Source organism: Rhinichthys klamathensis, unplaced genomic scaffold (genome assembly GCF_029890125.1).
Source record: "Rhinichthys klamathensis goyatoka isolate OS25496 unplaced genomic scaffold, OSU_Roscu_1.1 h1tg000716l_1, whole genome shotgun sequence".
NCBI classification, from domain to species: Eukaryota; Metazoa; Chordata; class Actinopteri; order Cypriniformes; family Leuciscidae; genus Rhinichthys; species Rhinichthys klamathensis.
The window spans coordinates 191,527-209,129 of record NW_026607131.1 but is presented as its reverse complement, the minus strand read 5'-3'; the positions used below and the strand labels follow the sequence as shown (position 1 = coordinate 209,129).

At 35.1% G+C, this 17,603-nt stretch overlaps 2 protein-coding genes across 2 annotated transcripts in view; both read right to left on the bottom strand.

The window, feature by feature from the left end:
• Positions 1-200: 200 nt before the first annotated feature.
• Positions 201-4,696, bottom strand: zgc:162964 (uncharacterized protein LOC560569 homolog). Its single transcript, XM_056242247.1, has 8 exons — positions 4,290-4,696; positions 3,856-3,997; positions 3,437-3,577; positions 3,182-3,340; positions 2,565-2,727; positions 2,313-2,487; positions 931-1,203; positions 201-850 (listed from the first exon to the last, which is right to left on the bottom strand). Exons 1-8 carry the CDS (start codon positions 4,501-4,503, stop codon positions 636-638), a joined length of 1,482 nt encoding a protein of 493 aa, XP_056098222.1. The 5' UTR covers positions 4,504-4,696; the 3' UTR covers positions 201-635.
• Positions 4,697-7,327: 2,631 nt separating this feature from the next.
• Positions 7,328-17,603, bottom strand: part of xdh (xanthine dehydrogenase) — a 33,830-nt gene continuing 23,554 nt past the window's right edge. Inside the window, exons 17-36 of the mRNA XM_056242236.1 lie at positions 17,359-17,528; positions 17,010-17,136; positions 15,808-15,930; positions 14,574-14,670; positions 13,668-13,792; positions 13,023-13,156; positions 12,848-12,935; positions 12,674-12,760; positions 12,373-12,564; positions 12,153-12,298; positions 11,298-11,379; positions 11,116-11,211; positions 10,837-10,965; positions 9,329-9,403; positions 9,166-9,218; positions 8,900-9,014; positions 8,707-8,772; positions 8,435-8,623; positions 8,183-8,350; positions 7,328-7,497 (exon numbers count right to left, since the gene is read on the bottom strand). Of these exons, the coding sequence (XP_056098211.1) occupies positions 7,447-7,497; positions 8,183-8,350; positions 8,435-8,623; positions 8,707-8,772; positions 8,900-9,014; positions 9,166-9,218; positions 9,329-9,403; positions 10,837-10,965; positions 11,116-11,211; positions 11,298-11,379; positions 12,153-12,298; positions 12,373-12,564; positions 12,674-12,760; positions 12,848-12,935; positions 13,023-13,156; positions 13,668-13,792; positions 14,574-14,670; positions 15,808-15,930; positions 17,010-17,136; positions 17,359-17,528 (2,313 nt within the window). The 3' untranslated portion in view covers positions 7,328-7,446. The remainder of the gene's footprint in view (positions 7,498-8,182; positions 8,351-8,434; positions 8,624-8,706; positions 8,773-8,899; positions 9,015-9,165; positions 9,219-9,328; positions 9,404-10,836; positions 10,966-11,115; positions 11,212-11,297; positions 11,380-12,152; positions 12,299-12,372; positions 12,565-12,673; positions 12,761-12,847; positions 12,936-13,022; positions 13,157-13,667; positions 13,793-14,573; positions 14,671-15,807; positions 15,931-17,009; positions 17,137-17,358; positions 17,529-17,603) is intronic.

The window sequence follows — 17,603 nt, the reverse complement described above, 5'->3', positions numbered from 1 at the left end:
ACAGGAAACCAATCAGTTATTAATATTTTGTTTGTTCTCTCGTTTTAGCATGCGTATATAATTTCTTTGTATGACAGCCTTGCCGAAAATTATGTCTGCATAATTTGGTATGTTTAATTGCATTATCACAAAAAACCCCACAAATGATTTCAAGCACAACTACGCAATATGCTTACAAAATCTTTAAGACATTTTTTATAGTTTTTGAATAAAAGGTGAAGATATCAATTTTCCTAGTCCAGACATCACTTTTGGCCACTACTGTATAAGGCAAAATGTCATCTGTTTTAGGATTAATAAATGATTTTTCAAACTTTAAAGTGCTTGAATCACATCAATTAAAAACTATATATATACACCACTCCTTCATTGATTCAACATAATAAACATAAGATTTGGGTTTTCTTGCATGGAAAAATATATAAATTACTAAAGAACAGGACTTCCTTTTGATCATGACACCAAAAGCAGGATTCATGTATCTTTCAGTAGAAAAGACCTTTGCATTTGAAGAAAACGACATATTTCTTATATTTCATATTTCAACAGCACAATACTGTGCCTCTGTTGAATCAAGACTCACACGGTATTCTCAAAGTTAGAGATAGTGAATGCAGCACCTGGTCTGTTGATATTTATCTAGTGTAATAAACTCTGTAATAGACAACCTTTGGCCTCCAGAGGGAGTAGGAATTGTCAAATTTCAGAAGATGAACTCCCTCACCAGGATATTGGTGGCTGCCTGCATAAACTTCCTCGTGGCTGTCACGACGGGAAACAGGAACCACCTCATTTACCAGCGGACGTCTGCTTTGTTCTGTCAGTTTCTCTTTTTCAGCTTGTGCTGTGCCTTTAGTTAGGATAGAATTGAATTAATAATAAACATGTAATCATATTTTATTAATGTGTCTATGAAATCCACCTTCTTACCTTCATTAGCGTCAGTAGTAGAATCTCCTTCATTTTTGCTGTTTGTTGGAACGGTCAAGTCCTTCCACTCAAAGTAGAGCCCAAAACCAATATCGTAGTGATCGGTGGCAAATTCCCAAAACAGGTGTGAGCCATCCTGATGAGTGGGCACCCGTACTGTCAACACCTCCCCTCGGCCCACCGTGATCACAGAGTCTTCATCGTGCAACACCTTTTCCTTAAACTCCTTCACCTGAGGCCGTGTCCACATAGAGGGAGCAATGATAGGTACTTCTGCATTCAAGAAAGAAAAATAAATGAATGTAAGAGGACAAGTAATGTGACGACTATATGTGTGAATAAACTTAGTGTTCCCAACTTTAAAAAACTAATTATTATTAATATAAATAAATATATCTACAGTATATACTACAGTTCAAAAGTTTGGGGTCAGTAGGATTATGATCACCAAGGCTGCATTTATTTAAAAAAAAACATAGTAACAGTAACAAACAGTAATATTGTAATTTTTTGGAGTCATTACTCTAGTCTTCAGTGTCACATAATCCTTCAGAAATCATTTTAATATGCTGATTTGCTGCTCAAGAAACATTTTTTATAATTAATGTTTAAAAACAGTTGTGCTTTACATGTTTGTGTAAACCGCATTTTATTTTTTTCAGGATTATTTGATGAATAGAAAGTTCAAAAGAACAGCATTTATTTGATCTTTACTCTCACTTTTGATCAATTCAATGCATCCTTGCTGAATAAAAATATTAATTTCAGACAATCTTACTGAACCTAAACTAAAAGCAAATTGTTTTATTTTATTTTACAAATCTATATTTATCATATTTTATTATTGTATGTAAAAAATATATATTATATATATATATATATATATATATAAGCCTATAAATATATTCATATTAATTTAGTAAAAGCATTTTATTAATATACATAAATAAAAACTATTTCATTATGTTTTTCAAAAATGAAAATACTCTAATAATAATAATAAGTTGTGCAGCATTAAATCAGCATATTAGAATGTTTTCTGACGGATCATGTGACACTGAAGACTAATGTGTAATGTGAAATGTGAAATGAGTAATGATGCTGAAAATTCAGCTTTGCCATCACAGTAATAAATAACATTAAATATATTAAAATAGAAAACAAACCATTTAAAATATTATTCCTATTTCACAATATTATTGTTTTACTGTAACTTAACTTTTAATCAAATAAATGCAGCATTGGGAGGCATAAGAGACTTCTTTCCAAAACATAAAAAAAAATAAAACAATAATCAAACTTCAAATTGTGGTGTATAATTTTCTTAGCTGCAAATAGAAAATGAAAATAGACAAGAACTTGCATAGTTTGATAAAACATACCGCCTGTTGTCCCTTCTACACACAAATGGAAGGCTTTTGAGTCTGACTGTTGTTCGTGATTCTCTAATGAATTTGATTGGTTGTTGGGGTTGCAGCTGGGCACTGCTTCACTTAAGACAGGAGCAGGAAGAGCTTCTGACGTTTGAGTCGCATTTGAGTCTTCCTGCGAGGCCATCTGAAATCATAAAGAAGCAACCTAAGACCAGGATCCTGATGAGAAGTTTCCGTAAATGTCTCCAGGTGTGTTTGTACCTGCTGCAGGTGAAGGGCCTGATGGATGTATTGTTGGTAGTGCTGTTCCTGCAGCTGTCTGATGAGTAACTGCTGCTGGTCTGGGTTGTCTGGACACTGCTGTTGGGCATATTGCTGAAACTGCACTGCCGTCTGTGCATTCAGAACAGCCATGATCTGCTGTCTGTGCACACAGATGTTATATACTAGAAGTTAACAACACATTTTAAAGCAGCAGTCATCTCTACAGAAACAACAGAGAACTGAAACTCTCTCACTGATTCATTGGTTCAAAAAAACTCTATTCATCAAAGAATCCTGGAGAAAAATCTATCCAGTTTAGACAACAACAAAAAATTTTAGCAGCATATCAGTATTCAACGTTGATAATAAGAAATGTTTCTTGAGCACCAAATCAGCATATTAGAGTAATAACGGATTATGAGACACTGATACTGAAAAGACAGCTTTGTCATTAGGAATAAATTACATTTTAAAATATATTAAAATAGAAAACTATTATTTTTAATTGCAATCTGTATTATACTGTTTTTACTGTGTTTGATCCAATAAAAGTAGCCTTGGTGAGCATAAGATTACTTTCAAAATCAATATATCTATAGATTACCATCACTCACTTTTGCCGCTCTATCTGTAACCTCTCTGTCTCTTCTTTCCTTCTCTGTTCCTCCTCTTTTATCCTCATCTCCTCTTCTTCTCTGCGTCGTGCTTCTTCTTCCAGCCGCCGTCGCTCCTGCTCTTCTCTCTCCAGTCTGAGACGTTCTTCCTCTTCTCTTCTAAACACACACAAACAGAATAAAAAGGGCTTCCTACAATTCTTAATAGACTACATTATGAGAAACGTCAGGCACTTTAACTAATACAGAACTTACTGTCTCTTTTCTTGTTCCTCCTTCTCAATCTTATGTGATGTCACATATGGTGCAAACAGAGCACAACAGGAGTTCAGAAGCTTCACAAAGTCCTCCATGGCGTCCTCTTTGGCCATGCTGCCAAGCCGTAGCCATTCTTTCCTGAGAAATGCAGTGATAAATGAAGCTTCTATAGACATTGTAAGGTTGTGCAATATGGCATTAGAGTCACCATGAAATCAAAATGGACAATGCTTGATTTTTTATGTGTGTATTATATCATGGCATGCTACCAAATATATGTGTGTATGTATCATGCTACCAAATTTCATGGAATTTACAAATATCATATATCATAATACCAGGGTAATGCCATTTTTATTGTACTGAGATAATTATACTGGCCTTAAACAGTCATTACATACATAATCCTCTGTTACCTTCTGTCATTTCCCAGCCAGTCAAAAAACCCAATTTCTGGACATGCTTCTGGGTTATAAGGGCCAAGAGTGATTTGCTTGTGTAGTGCAACCAAACGGAGGTTTTCTTCATATGTTGGATTAAAGGCTTTCCCATTCATCTCTGTGTGGGACAAAACATGTAGAAATCATCATGAAATAATGACAACATCTGGGAGATCATGAATCACTATTATTATCAGTGGCATTTCCAGTTTCTGAATGGGTGGAGTTATTATTACAATGTATCTAGACAATGAGTCACAGTAAAGGGACTTTAATTTTGTTTTGCTACCAATAAAGAAACAGTAACGTTACATGACTGCAGGTTGTGACGGTACAGAATAAAGTTGTAAACATTTACTGGACAAACAGAAAAGGGAAAGTGAAAGTCTAGGCTAATTCATTATCTGTACCTTTAAAGAATTTCAGCGCAAGTCTGAAGAGCTCCTGTAATGTGAAACCCCATTTTCTCTCCAAACTCCAAGACTTCTGATTTTCTTCATGATCCTCACATGATGTATGGTCTTCCTCAGTGCCGGGCTCGTGATTCTCGGTGTTAATAATATCGTTCTCGCAGTTTTTATCGGTCCTCTCCCTGCCATGTTCTTCTCTGTCAAACTCCATCATGTCAAACAAACTGTCACTACGAGGCGCTGCTGCTGTCACAGGTGGCCACGTAGCGCAGAAAACACTTCTCTTCCGTATATTCCCACCGGAAATCACGGATATTTGTGTTAATTTCAGCTCATTGAAACCGCGTTCACTTTCTGTACCTGCGCAGATAAACCCCCAAATGTTCTCTGACGAATTTCCGCTTTGGTTTAAGGCTAAAATGACACACAAGACATGAACATTACCTGAGCATACGTTAACTGACCTGACTCAACTAGTCGTGCAGCTGCCAGCTGCTAGTAAACTGAACCACATTTCACTTCAAAGCACTACGATTTTTTTTATATAGTTTTCTGGTCACGCAGTTTTATATTAAGATATATTATAGATAACTGCCGACATTCAGAAGTATTTTGCACCGTTTTAATAGTTTCCATATATTTACATAAAACTATATTTTTGCATGTTTTAATGTTAATATTTAACTGAATTTGCTTTGTTATTGTAATTTGTTAAACAGTGTGAAGTTTTCTTCTGTAACTTATATTCATATGTGTATGGGAGGCTTGGTTTGTAGCCTTTTGTTGTTGTTGTTCTTCAATGAGCAAATCAATTGGCAAGGAAAAATATCATTTCAAAACCCTGAACCATCAAGTCACTTTGGGTTGATACAGTCTTTAAAATGTATTTAAAGCATTTAAAAAACAAACTCTTTTCCCCACTTTTATTTCACAGCATTTTTAGCAAACTGTGCAGATTAAAATCAATCTCACCTGAGAAATCCATTAAACATGTTTAAAGTAACAGTTCATCCAAAAATGAAAAGTTTACTCACCCTCAAGTTGTTCTAAACCTGTATGAATTTCTTTCTTCTGCTGAACACAAGAGAAGATATTTTGAAGAATGTCTGTAACCAAACAGTTGATATGGGCCCCATTAACTTAGTATGGAAGTCATGGTGCCCATTAACTGTTTGGTTACCAACATTTTTCAAAATATCTTCTTTTGGGTTCAGCAGAAAAAAAATGTATACAGGCTTGGAATGATGACAAAATGTTCATTTTTGGGTGAAATATCCCTTTAAATACATGCAAAGAATCGCCCAAATGCCAGCAGACCTCAGGAAAAACTGGAAAGCCCAGAATTTGAACAGAAACAAGGGTTCCAGTCTGTTAAGTTTTAACATGAAAAGACACAAGTGGATCTGGCAAACTTTTGTCCTGTGATTTTGCCAACAGCCGTTCTCTTCCATGCAAATTGAGTGTTTAATCCTCTCCTTTACACTTACAGATTGAAGTCATTGCATCAGGCTTTCAAAAGCACCCTCTTCTGCCATCACAGACCTCCACAGCTAATGGAGTGATTGGAATGAGGTCATAGGGAACACAAAGAATGTCCAGAATCTCTCAAGATTGTACCGAATACATGGTCACTCTCAGAGGAGAGAGCTTTTCATTGACAAACACCATTATAAAAAACTTAATAGGGTATCAACCTTAACAAGAACTGTATGTGAGAACAGGCTTTTATTTAATATTGTGAGGTGTAATGCACTTTTTCAAATACATAAATCATTTATTAACAAGAACTCTTAAATCTTTGAGAAATCATAATTTGGAACAATATACAACATTGAGCCTACATATGAATATGCATAGAAGTAATCTAATTATGACTATCATTTATTATTTATATTGTAACAAACCATAATTGAGTTACATTTTCATAAGTACATTCAAATTCTATATAATATTGGTATTTACCCAGCTAACAGGGAGCATTCTTAGAACGTTTTGGCAAGGTTCTCTAAGTTCCTTCAGTAACATTAATAGAATGTTTGTTTAAACGTATCTGGTCTTTAATAATGTTCTCAAAACCTTAGCAGAAAAACGTTTATTTATACGTTGTTCGTAGAGCATTTTTCTGAAATGTTTAAGTTGGACACCTTTTTAAATGCTTCCACTTATTTCAGAAAGTTTAAAAAATAAATTTTTCATAATGTGTGAAGAACGTTCACATAACCAAGAAAAAACTTTTTAAATACATTTTAAAAACTGACCATTTTGTTTTAAAGTTTTATTTCTGGGAACTTAATGGGAACATTAGCAAAACGTTCTTAGAACATTTTTGTTAGATGGGTGGTGTTAGTATTTAAAGTGGCACTAAGCATTTTTTTGTGCTGTACTGTACACTCACATTAGTTGAAGATACGGTAGTACCCGTGTATTAGAAAAAGCTGTTTGATTCTACATGAGAGTGGTTTCCCTTTTCTATCATGTTGAGATCACGTGACCAGACAACTTTATCTTGTTATCCCCCTATTTTCTTTTGACAATTTAAAAAAAAAAAAAAAAAAAAAAAAGATTAATAATATTGGGTGACAAATGTGTATTTCTACAAAGGGATTAGATGAAAAAATTACCTTTTACACTTTTAGTATGTTCATATAATGCTAGCTAAGCTTCGCTTAGAGCACAGAGAGCTGATAAAAACACAAATGCTTTTTTTCACAGTATAATCTGCTCAGTACAAAATCCTCAATCGTTCCGTTTCTTTGGCAGTTATCATTCATCACTTAGTGTCTGTGTTCACTATTGTGCATTTTGAATGCTGAGAGCTTTTAAAGTCAACATAAATTTCCTTTTGCAACACCTGTGTGAATGGGACTTGAAGTTATCCATCAGGAATTAAGTGGATTGTGAAAAGTCGACCGAATGTGCAATGCTTAAATAGTTATTTGGCAAATGGTTAACGTTATTCAATAGCTTGTGCCAGCAGGAAAGGCAAGTTGTTTCAGGGGAACAGTAAGCTATAACAATTTGATTTGAAGATTATAGACTTTCTTTGGAACAACATGCACCGATGAATCATTCCACAAGACAAAGAATGTGCATTAAGAATGTACATACTAGGGTCCATTTTGATTTCATGTTGACTTTAAATTGAGTTTGCTGTGTCTTACACATGCACTGCCCATGGAATAAAGGTGCCAGGATCCGCAGGAGGACACTAAAACAAACACACACACACACACACACACACACACACACACGCAGACATGTATTTAAAGGTCAACAGCACTTCATTAGGCCCTATCAGAAGCATTTGATATGATATCAAACATTAAACCACATAAAATGTAATTTGAAATATATTTTATATATACTACTATTCAAAAGTTTGGTGTCCATAAGATTTAAGTGTTTGAAATAAGTCTCTTATGCTCATCAAATATTATTACAAATTAAAATAACTGTGTTGAATATATTTTAAAATGTGATTTATTCCTGTGATGGAAAAGCAACATTTTCAGCATTACTCCATTCTTCAGTGTCACATGATCCTTCAGAAATAATTCTAATATCTGATCTGCTGCTCATTATCAACTTTGAAAACAGTTGCGCTTTTTGGGGATGAACAGAAGGTTCAAAAGAACAGTATTTATTTGAGACAGAAATATTTTGTAACAGAGTAAATTTCTGTACTGTCACTTTTGATCAATTAAATGCATCCTTTCTGAATACACATATTAATTTCTGTCAAAAAATGACTGAGCCCAAACTTTTGAACAGTAGTGTCTGACTTGATTTGAGAAGGTATAATAAAATTCATCTTCAGTCTGAAATCATCCTTGTTCAGATTTGATGCAATGTTTAATTTGCAGTTCTGTGAGCATTAAAAAGTTACTACATACCAGTTTAGTAAACTTGTCCTCACAGGCATTTCGTATCCGTTCAGGAGTGGCGGGGCTGTCCAGTCTGAAGGGTCCAGTCAGGCCAGACTCAGCCCTGGCAGCAGTGATGGCATCTTTAATGGCATAAAACACTGAGGCCGCCAGAAAAAGAGGAGGCTCGCCCACAGCCTGAGCACAAGCACGCAGCCTTAAAGGTTAACAGACACAAACTATCATCTACTGTGTGAAGTCGGTTGTTGTGGTGCGACCAACCTTTGATGAGAAGATGGCCCTCTCGTTGGAAGCGTCTCTGAGCAGCGAGACCTTTAATTCAATTGGAATATCCCCAAATGCGGGAATCTTATACATGCCAGGTCCGCGAGTATATAGGTAACCATCAGGGGAGTAGCGGAGTTCCTCTAGCGTGAACAGGCCTAAACCTTGCATGAACCCGCCCTCCACCTGCACACGCAGCCATAAATCAGATAATATTCATAATGAAATAACAATTGAGTGATCTGCTTTATTCATTTTAGATGAAATACCTGTCCAATGTCCAATGCTGGATTTAAACTCTTGCCCACATCCATGACTATGGACGTATGAAGATTCTGACAGGAGAGATTTAACTTTTTAGCTTGCATCTCAAATATGTAATTTGTTATGTAGACCAGATGTCCTGTGGTCAGTAAAACTGGCATTTGAACATAATAAAGACACAATTAACTTTGCCATTACCTTGTGTGTGCCAGTTAGACAATCTATCTCCACCTCTGAGACGGCCACGCCATAACTAAAGTAGTTAAATGCCCTTCCTGAATTTGTGTCAAAGTCATAGCCAAGATCTGGAGTCCTATCAAATATAATCGGATTAATTATACCTCTCATTTCTATGAGGACCAACATGATTAGCACTGTAAAATGTGACAATGATCAAATTTATTGAAATGTATTATAATTTGATGAGTTTATTAGCTGAAGAAAATATTAAGAAATTAACATACTTGTAAAATCCATTGGCAGACAGGCTTACTCTGTCAAAATAGGCTGCTTTCACCTGCAATAGACAAAATGTCAAATATACACATACACAGTGTATACAGTATATATATATATATATATTCAAACATTTGATAAATAATTACATGAAAAAAGCTAGATACTGACCCAATCCTCCCAGCAGCCTTTGGGGTTTTTGTCTTTGTAAGGCTGAAGTCTTTGTAGTAAAGTCTGGCAAGCATTCTATGGGACATTACAAGTTTGCGTGGAATTACTGATTATGACAAATGTTGATTTGAATATTTTTTAATGTTTCTTGCTCACCAAGGTTGAATTTATTTGATCAAAAATACAGTAATACTATGAAACATTATCACAATTGAAAATAATTGCTTTGTATTTTAATATACTTTAACCCTTGTGTTATGTTGCGGGTCAATTTGACCCGTTTCGATTTTCAAGTTGTTGGAAATACTGGTTAACCTTTGTTTTTTTTCTTGATATTTTGTGACTTTTTCTCATTTATCATGATGAACATGCATGCAAAGTTTCAACATGCTGATGTGTTTTGACATATACAAACAAAATTACTGTTACGTTCGTGATGTTCGCGGGTCAATTTGACCCTCATAGACAGCCATTCAAAAGCAACTGTACAGACACAAAATAAAAACATTTATTTTCTGTATGTCAGGGCACTTCAACTCCAGTTCTAACGTGCAATTGCATCTAAAAGTGCTCTAACCCTAACCAAACACACTTGAAAAAGCTAAAATTAAAATGTTCAGAATTATTTGCAAATTACAGATGAAAATCTTTGTCAGACACAGATAGTAAAATAAGCTCTCATTTCAATATTCAAAATATCTATATACCTAGCTTTTAACCAAAACTTTTGTGTAGGATTTTCAAAGGCAGCTTCACAGAGCCAAAAAATAAATAAAAAACATTTATTTGATGTATGTTTTTGTTATGTTTGGTTTCTCACTTCCCAGTGAGTGAATAATGAAACTAGGAAAATAGGTCTTAGGAAACTAGGGAAAGTTAACTTAGGAAAATGAAAAATTTTCATTATACAGCCATTTTTTTTTGTTCAGTTATGATGTTCAAAGCATAAAATGTAAAAAAAAAAAAAAAAAGTAAAAAAAAAAATATATGCAAAAAAATCAGTATACTGTTTATTTTCCAATTTTGTCAAAACAAAACTGTTTTAAAAAATGTTTTAAAAACATTTTCATTAATCATATTTTCAGATATAATGTTTTTGTAATGTTTGACAAATGTTGATATTAAAAGTTTACAGTTTGTATCTAAATCTTTGTTGTTTTTCATAGTGTGATTTTTGAGGAATTGCATTGAATCCAATTAGGGTCAATTTGACCCGGTCCATAAGGGGTGTACACAGAAATCGAACAGAACACAAGGGTTAAAATGACTGTGATTGCAAAGTTGAATTTTCAGCATCATTACTCCAGTCTTCAGTGTCACATGATCCTTCAGAAACTTTTTTTTTTTATGATTCTTCGATGAATAGAAAGTTGAAGTACGTAAAAGTTTTGACTGTTACTTTTAATAAATTTAATGTAGATTTAAAACAAATCTTACTGACCCCAAAATTTTGAAAGGCAGTGTACATAACGCATCATAAATTTGAATTTCTGGTGCATGAGCCTTACATAGACGGCCATGCCGTTAAGGTCTGAGGAGGCAGAGGCGGCCGTAGGGCTGGTGTTGGGAACTGTGTTAGTGCTGGTCTCTGAGATGTGAATCTTTGTGCTGGGGATTCCAAGAGTTTTACTGGCCACCTGCACAAAACAAAGATTAATATAAAAAGCTCTGATCAACATATATATATATATATATATATATATATATATATGTATGTATGTATACACATAGGGTGTGTGTGTGTGTGTGTGTGTGTGTGTGTGTGTGTGTGTGTGTGTGTGTGTTACCTGGACCATTTTAGTGTGCAGGCCCTGTCCCATCTCTGTTCCACCATGAGTTAGTAGAACAGAACCATCTGCATACACAAGTACTAATGCTCCTGCCTGAATCAGAAATGTACATCACATTCTTATATACCTAATCACCTCTTTCTAAGAATTATTTAGAGCCTGAGAGGAAGAGGGCTGACCTGGTTGAGGAAGACAGCAGTGAAGCTGATGCCAAACTTGGTGGGAATGATGGACAACCCTCTCTTGGTCCAACGGTGCTGCCTGGAATGACAAGATTACAGCAGTTCTTACCCAACAAGCTTGGCAGTACCTGAACTGAACATATTTACAGTAACATCCAAATAAAATCCCTTCATAAAAATTACATCATCTGCTGCTCTGTGTCAGTTTAGTATTATTACTATACTGTAATAGTATTTATAAATATTTTTAATTTACAATTCTTTTTTATATTTTCAGTTTTAGTCATTTTTACAAGTGCTTTTTGTCATTATTAGTTTTTAGTTTTTTTTCATAATTTTTATTTTAGTTTTATTTCAACTCAAACTCATTCATTTCAGTTAGATGCCAACACAACATTCCTATCATTCTTTTAATTTTAAGCCTGTCATCTAATATTACAGTAGTTTTATTTTAGTTTTATTTCAATTAACGAACATGATCTTACTGATGATTATTTTTAAAAATGTATTTTAGCTTTAGTTAATAACTCTGACGCTGCTCTATTGACACTGAAGTGTATTGAATATGATAGAGCAAATAAAACATAAACATTTATTTCATTTGTTTATTTTTCATTAGTTATTTATAGATTTTATTATTATACATTTTACATAATAATGTGTATTATTTGTAAATTTTGAGTTTATATAATTTTTTTTACTATTTATTTACATTTTAGTAAATTAATTTTTTATCTTATAATGTCAAAAAGGCACCAAAAACAGTTTAATTTAATTTCCACTACACTTATCTCAAAATAGTCTCGTTAAACAGCACAAACTCTCAGCTTGATATCTAGGAGTATTTCAGACCTGTTGTATTGTTCCACTGCATCCTTGCGCTTGTTGAAGTCTGAGATCTGCATGCACTCCTCCCAGCAGCGATTAATGGTAAACTGGTCCAGACGTTGATTAAAGTGCGTGAGATCTCCCTCCTTGTACATGTTCAACTTCCTCACCTGGAATTAGTAAAGGATCCTGTTACAAGTGATCTGTGTGGACTATGAGAGAGAGAGTGAATTGCAGTACGAACCTCTTCTGCCGGCAGACCACAGCTCAAAGCCACATCACTCATCCAGCTCTCTGCGATCATCATGCCCTGCGGCCCACCGAAGCCTCTGAACGCAGAGTTAGATGGCAGGTTGGTTTTACACATGTAGCCTGTGCCACGAATGTTAGGAATGTTGTAGGAGTTATCCATGTGGAACAGTGCCCTCTCCAGGATCTGTGGATTGAGACACAATTTTAGACTTGGAGGGTAATCATTTCTTGTAATGTGTCTCACTGACCACCAGGGGGAAACAGATGTTCAAAACTTTGGGATGGCCACTCACTGACAATGACAGGTCCTGTGAATTGCCTGCATTGCTGTAGAGTGTCACATCAAGTGCCATCACTCTTCCACTGTTCATGAAACCAACCTAGACATGAGATTACAGAGAGATCGTGTCTGAGAAAAGTCTAACAAGGACATGGACAATATTTGGCTAATTTGCAACATTTCTCACCTTGTAACGACCAAAGAATGGATGCCGACCACCTGTGACCAGCATGTCCTCATCGCGATCTAACATGCAGCGAACCGGTCGCTTGGCCCTGGAAGAAAAAGACAAAACAAAATCTTCAACTTACACAATGAGGCACATCGACGCTGTTACATTCATTTGTTGTAAGTTCTCATACGTATGCGCGGCAACAGCAACCACTGTGGAGAGAATGGTGCTCCGACTCTCTTTCCCTCCAAATCCTCCTCCCATCCTCTTTACACGACACACGATCCGGTTGGCAGACACTCCTAGAGCTTTAGCCACAAGGGCCTGAGCCAAACACAGCAAGTCATTTCCATAAGGACAGTACAATCAACATTATATTTTGCAACATTAATAATCCAGTCACATTTTTGTTCCTAATCAATTATCTATCTATCTATCTATCTATCTATCTATCTATCTATCTATCTATCTATCTATCTATCTATCTATCTATCTATCTATCTATCTATCTATCTATCTATCTATCTAGCTGGCTGTTTGTCTGTCTGTCTGTCTATATCTAATTGTTTAATGATCTGCTTGTCTGTATGTCTGTCTATCTATCTATCTATTTAATCTCTGCTTGTCTATCCATCCATCCATCTATTATTTAACTGAGTTTTATTTTATGACTATTATTAAACTATAGTAATATAAATAATAATGATATTATTTATTAATATTTTTTATATGACGTATTATTAGATTAAATGTACATTAATTAAATATAATTGTTTTATTCATTTCAATTAATTTTCTTTTATAAAGTAAGAAAGTAAATATGTTATATGTTTACTTGAGTCTTGGAGGGCGCCTGTGTGGAAACAAACAGCTCCATTTCTCCATCCTCTCCACGAGGGACAGCCAGCGTGCAATTAGTCTCCAAATAAAACTGTTCCTGTCCTCCAATGTGCATCTCACCTGCAGAATCACATATTTGGAGTCAGCTCATCAAATTAAAGAGAAACAGGACTGAACAGAATCTTTCAAGGAATTTAAATGCTGGGCGAGAAACCTGCACATCTACCACATAATTTGTGCACATTTATAATCAGGTACAGACTTCCTGTTTCATTAATAAACATATGCTTTTAAATAATATGACTCTTTTATTAGATACTTTCTTTATTCAGAAATAGGCTTGATGCAGTGTATCACAAGCTATGTTTCCATCCAAAGTTGTGAATGCGCAAATATTGGAATATCGCATAAAACATATGCGAATATAGCATCGTTTCCAACTTTTTTCTTCCTCGGAAATTGGCCCAAAATATCTGTAGTAAAAACGGAAGTTGCTGCAATCGAGGACGCCTTTGACTCTTTTTTCCTACATCATAAAGGAGTTTCATCTCAGAGCGCACAGACATAACGCTTCTGGGAGGGAATTAAACCAAATTATTTTGATGACAGGCTTTGGCTCAGGCATTTCAGAAGAAATAAAACTACATTCGAGATGCTGTGATGTGATTAGTCTGCTGGTTAGTCCAGATATCCAATCACATCCACTGTTGAACAAAAAAATCTACAAAAAAAATTGCATTAAAAATAGAAAAAACTATCAAAATGAAATGAAATAAGCTTTCAGAAAAAAAAGAAAGAAAAAAAAGGTAAAATTTTAGGGCTTTGGGGTTATTTTGACCCGTGAGGAACTCTTGTTTAACAAGCACAGGAGAATTAGGGTTAAATAGAAACATGGCTATACCATGCAGTATGTGATCAGAGTCTTTGAATCCTTGTGCAACATCTCCTCTCTCTATACTTCTCACCGGCTGATAGAAGGACTTGTTGGTAATAGCATCCTGTTTGAAAGAGTGAACGCAAACATGTTAGCAAACCAGTCAAGCTTATCTTTATGCGTTCTGTGTATTTTTGAACTTGTACAAGCTTGTTGTTTTGAAAACCTTGAAAAACCCTTTTATGTAATGATGACAGCAGGAAAAGCGCTAAGTAATGGTGAGAGGTCAGATCACATAACCAAATGTTTTGCAATAATATTGTAGATCAGTAACCTGACTCCGCCAGATGGATTTGCTCAAGCTCGCGAGATCAGGATGGTCTCACGAGGCTAGTAGATCAGTGGTACTGGGTCGAAAACCAAAAGTGAGTTGTAGGTCTGTAGCCATTATCAGAATTTAATTTTAAACATTTACTTTTGTTCAATATGCAACTTTAAAGGGATAGTTCCCCCAAAATTAAAGTTAGCCCATGATTTACTCACCCTCAAGTCATCCTATATGACATTCTTCTTTCAGATGAATACAATCGGAGTTATAATAAAAAAATTCCTGGCTCTTCCAAGCCTTATAATGGCAGTTTCTGTCATTATAAGTCCATAAAAGTGCATCTAACCATCATAAAAGTTCTCCACACGGCTCCAGGGGGTTAATAAAGGCCTTCTGAAGCGAAGCGATGCGTTTGTGTGAGAAAAATATTAATATTTAATATGTTACAAAGTAAAATTCTAGCTTCCGGCCAAATGGCCATACGCAGTCTACTTACGCCTAATGCGCAACTTATGAAACTTATGACGTCAGAAGTAACGTGGTGTGTCATGGCGTAGCGTAAATAGCAGCAGTACGTGACATTACTCGCATAAGTTGCGTTTAGACTTAAGTCGAATCCGTATGTTTGTTTGGCCGGAAGCTAGTTATTTTACTTTATAAAGTTTTAAATATAAATATCTTTCTTACACAAACTCATCGCTTCGCTTCAGAAGGCCTTCACTTCCATTCACTGTCTGCCATTATAAAGCTTGGAAGAGCCAGGAATTTTTTTAATATAACTCCGATTGTATTCGTCTGACAGAAGAATTTCATATTCACCTAGGATGACTTGAGGGTGAGCAAATCATGGGCTAATTTAAATTTTTGGGTGAACTATCCCTTTAAGTCACCACTTTAAGTCTATTGTGTGTATGTGCACACATAAATACAAACCTGAATAGTGACAATCACAGGCTGCAGTTCCTCATAGCTGATCTTCACAGCTTTGGCTGCTCTCTGAGCATGAGCCTGTGTGTCTGCCAAAATGGCCCCCACTATATGTCCAACACATGTGACCTAGCATGAAAGATCAATGTGGGGAAGAAAACAATGAACTCTTCATGAATAAACAATAGTGACAAATAATTTGTAAGACATATCAAACACACAATAACTATTACAAGTTTGGGGCAGGTATTATTTTTAAAAATGTTTTTAGACAGAATGTTTTGCTCATCAAGGCTGCATTTATTTGATAAAATAAAAATGTTTTTTAAAAAACTTTTTATTTTAATATATTTTTAAATGTAATTTATTCCTGTGATGACAAAACTGAATTTTCAGCATTATTACTCATTACAGTCTTCAGAAATCATTCTAATGTTGCTGATTTGCTGCTCAAGAAACATTGCTGCTCAATGTTTTTGTGGAAACCGTGATACCTCTGAATAGAAATGTCAAAAGAAGTCATTTGAAATAGAAATGTGTTTAAGAAGTCTTTACTTTCACTTTTGATCAATTTAATGTGTCCTTGCTCAATAAAAAGTATTAATTTCTTTAAATTGTAAAAAAAAAAAAAAAAAAAAATCTTACTGTAGTGTATAATACTGTCAAATGACACATATCAAAGACATTAAAATACATAAATACATAATTATTATAACTGTTGTTTTTTTAAAGTTTACCTCAAAAATAACTTTAGTTTTTCACTATAAGCCTATAAAGGTCTTTGCTGCAAATGTCTGGCATTTTATTACTGTACAACGTCCAAGATGCTTAACCATTAAAGAACACGTCAAAGTGTAACTGCAAATATAAATGATTATGCCGTTAAAAGATGCTTGATCATACAATAGCCAAGCCAGTCTGCAATCAAATGATGCATGTGAGAAACATTTTGCACGGGGATCCATCTACTATACTGTACGTCTGTCACATGTGCATGACGTCATTTGCTACACCTTTCGAATGATACACTCTGTTTTGCAAGGGAAATGTAAAAGCCATTGTCCTATGGTGGCCTAATCCCTGATTTACTCTGCATCATAACTTACAACAGACTTCTATATAAAAGGCAAACACTGTCATAATCAATTTAATACGTCTCTCATTAGAAATACTGCACAGAAAATGCACTGAAATATAGATTAATCCACCTTATCGTCGGCAAAAACGGTCTCGTCATAGAAAATAGGTCCTGTTATGTTACTTCCTGGAATGTCTTTGGCAGAGATAAATGCAAACACTCCAGGAACCGCTATTGCATCAGAGGTGTCAATTGATCTAAAAGAAAAACAGGTAGACATGTAGTTAACAATCTTGGATAAAGATGGTCTCAGATCACAACAATCTAGTTCAGAACTGAACCTTTTTATGACATGAGGTTCATAAAAACAACGTAGGCTCTCTTTAACGTCATCACTGTGCATGTGATAAGTCATATAGATGGTTTTAACTCAATATTAAATCATTCCAGAACATGACGTGTGTCCTTTTTCAACTAACTTTATGAGGGCATGAGCTTTAGTGCTTGTGACCAAAGCCAAATGGAGCTCATTTTCATAACAGGGTATGTCGTCACAGTAGACCGCTTCTCCTGTGGCCTGCTTAAGAGCGGAGAGGTGCATGATCGGCTGCCCCACTACATCATCACTATTAAGACCAGGGGGAACTGCCTGCAAACAAAGAAATAAAGTTAAGCAATCTGCCAAAACAATACACAGACAAAGCTGCCAAAGCTTTATTTATAT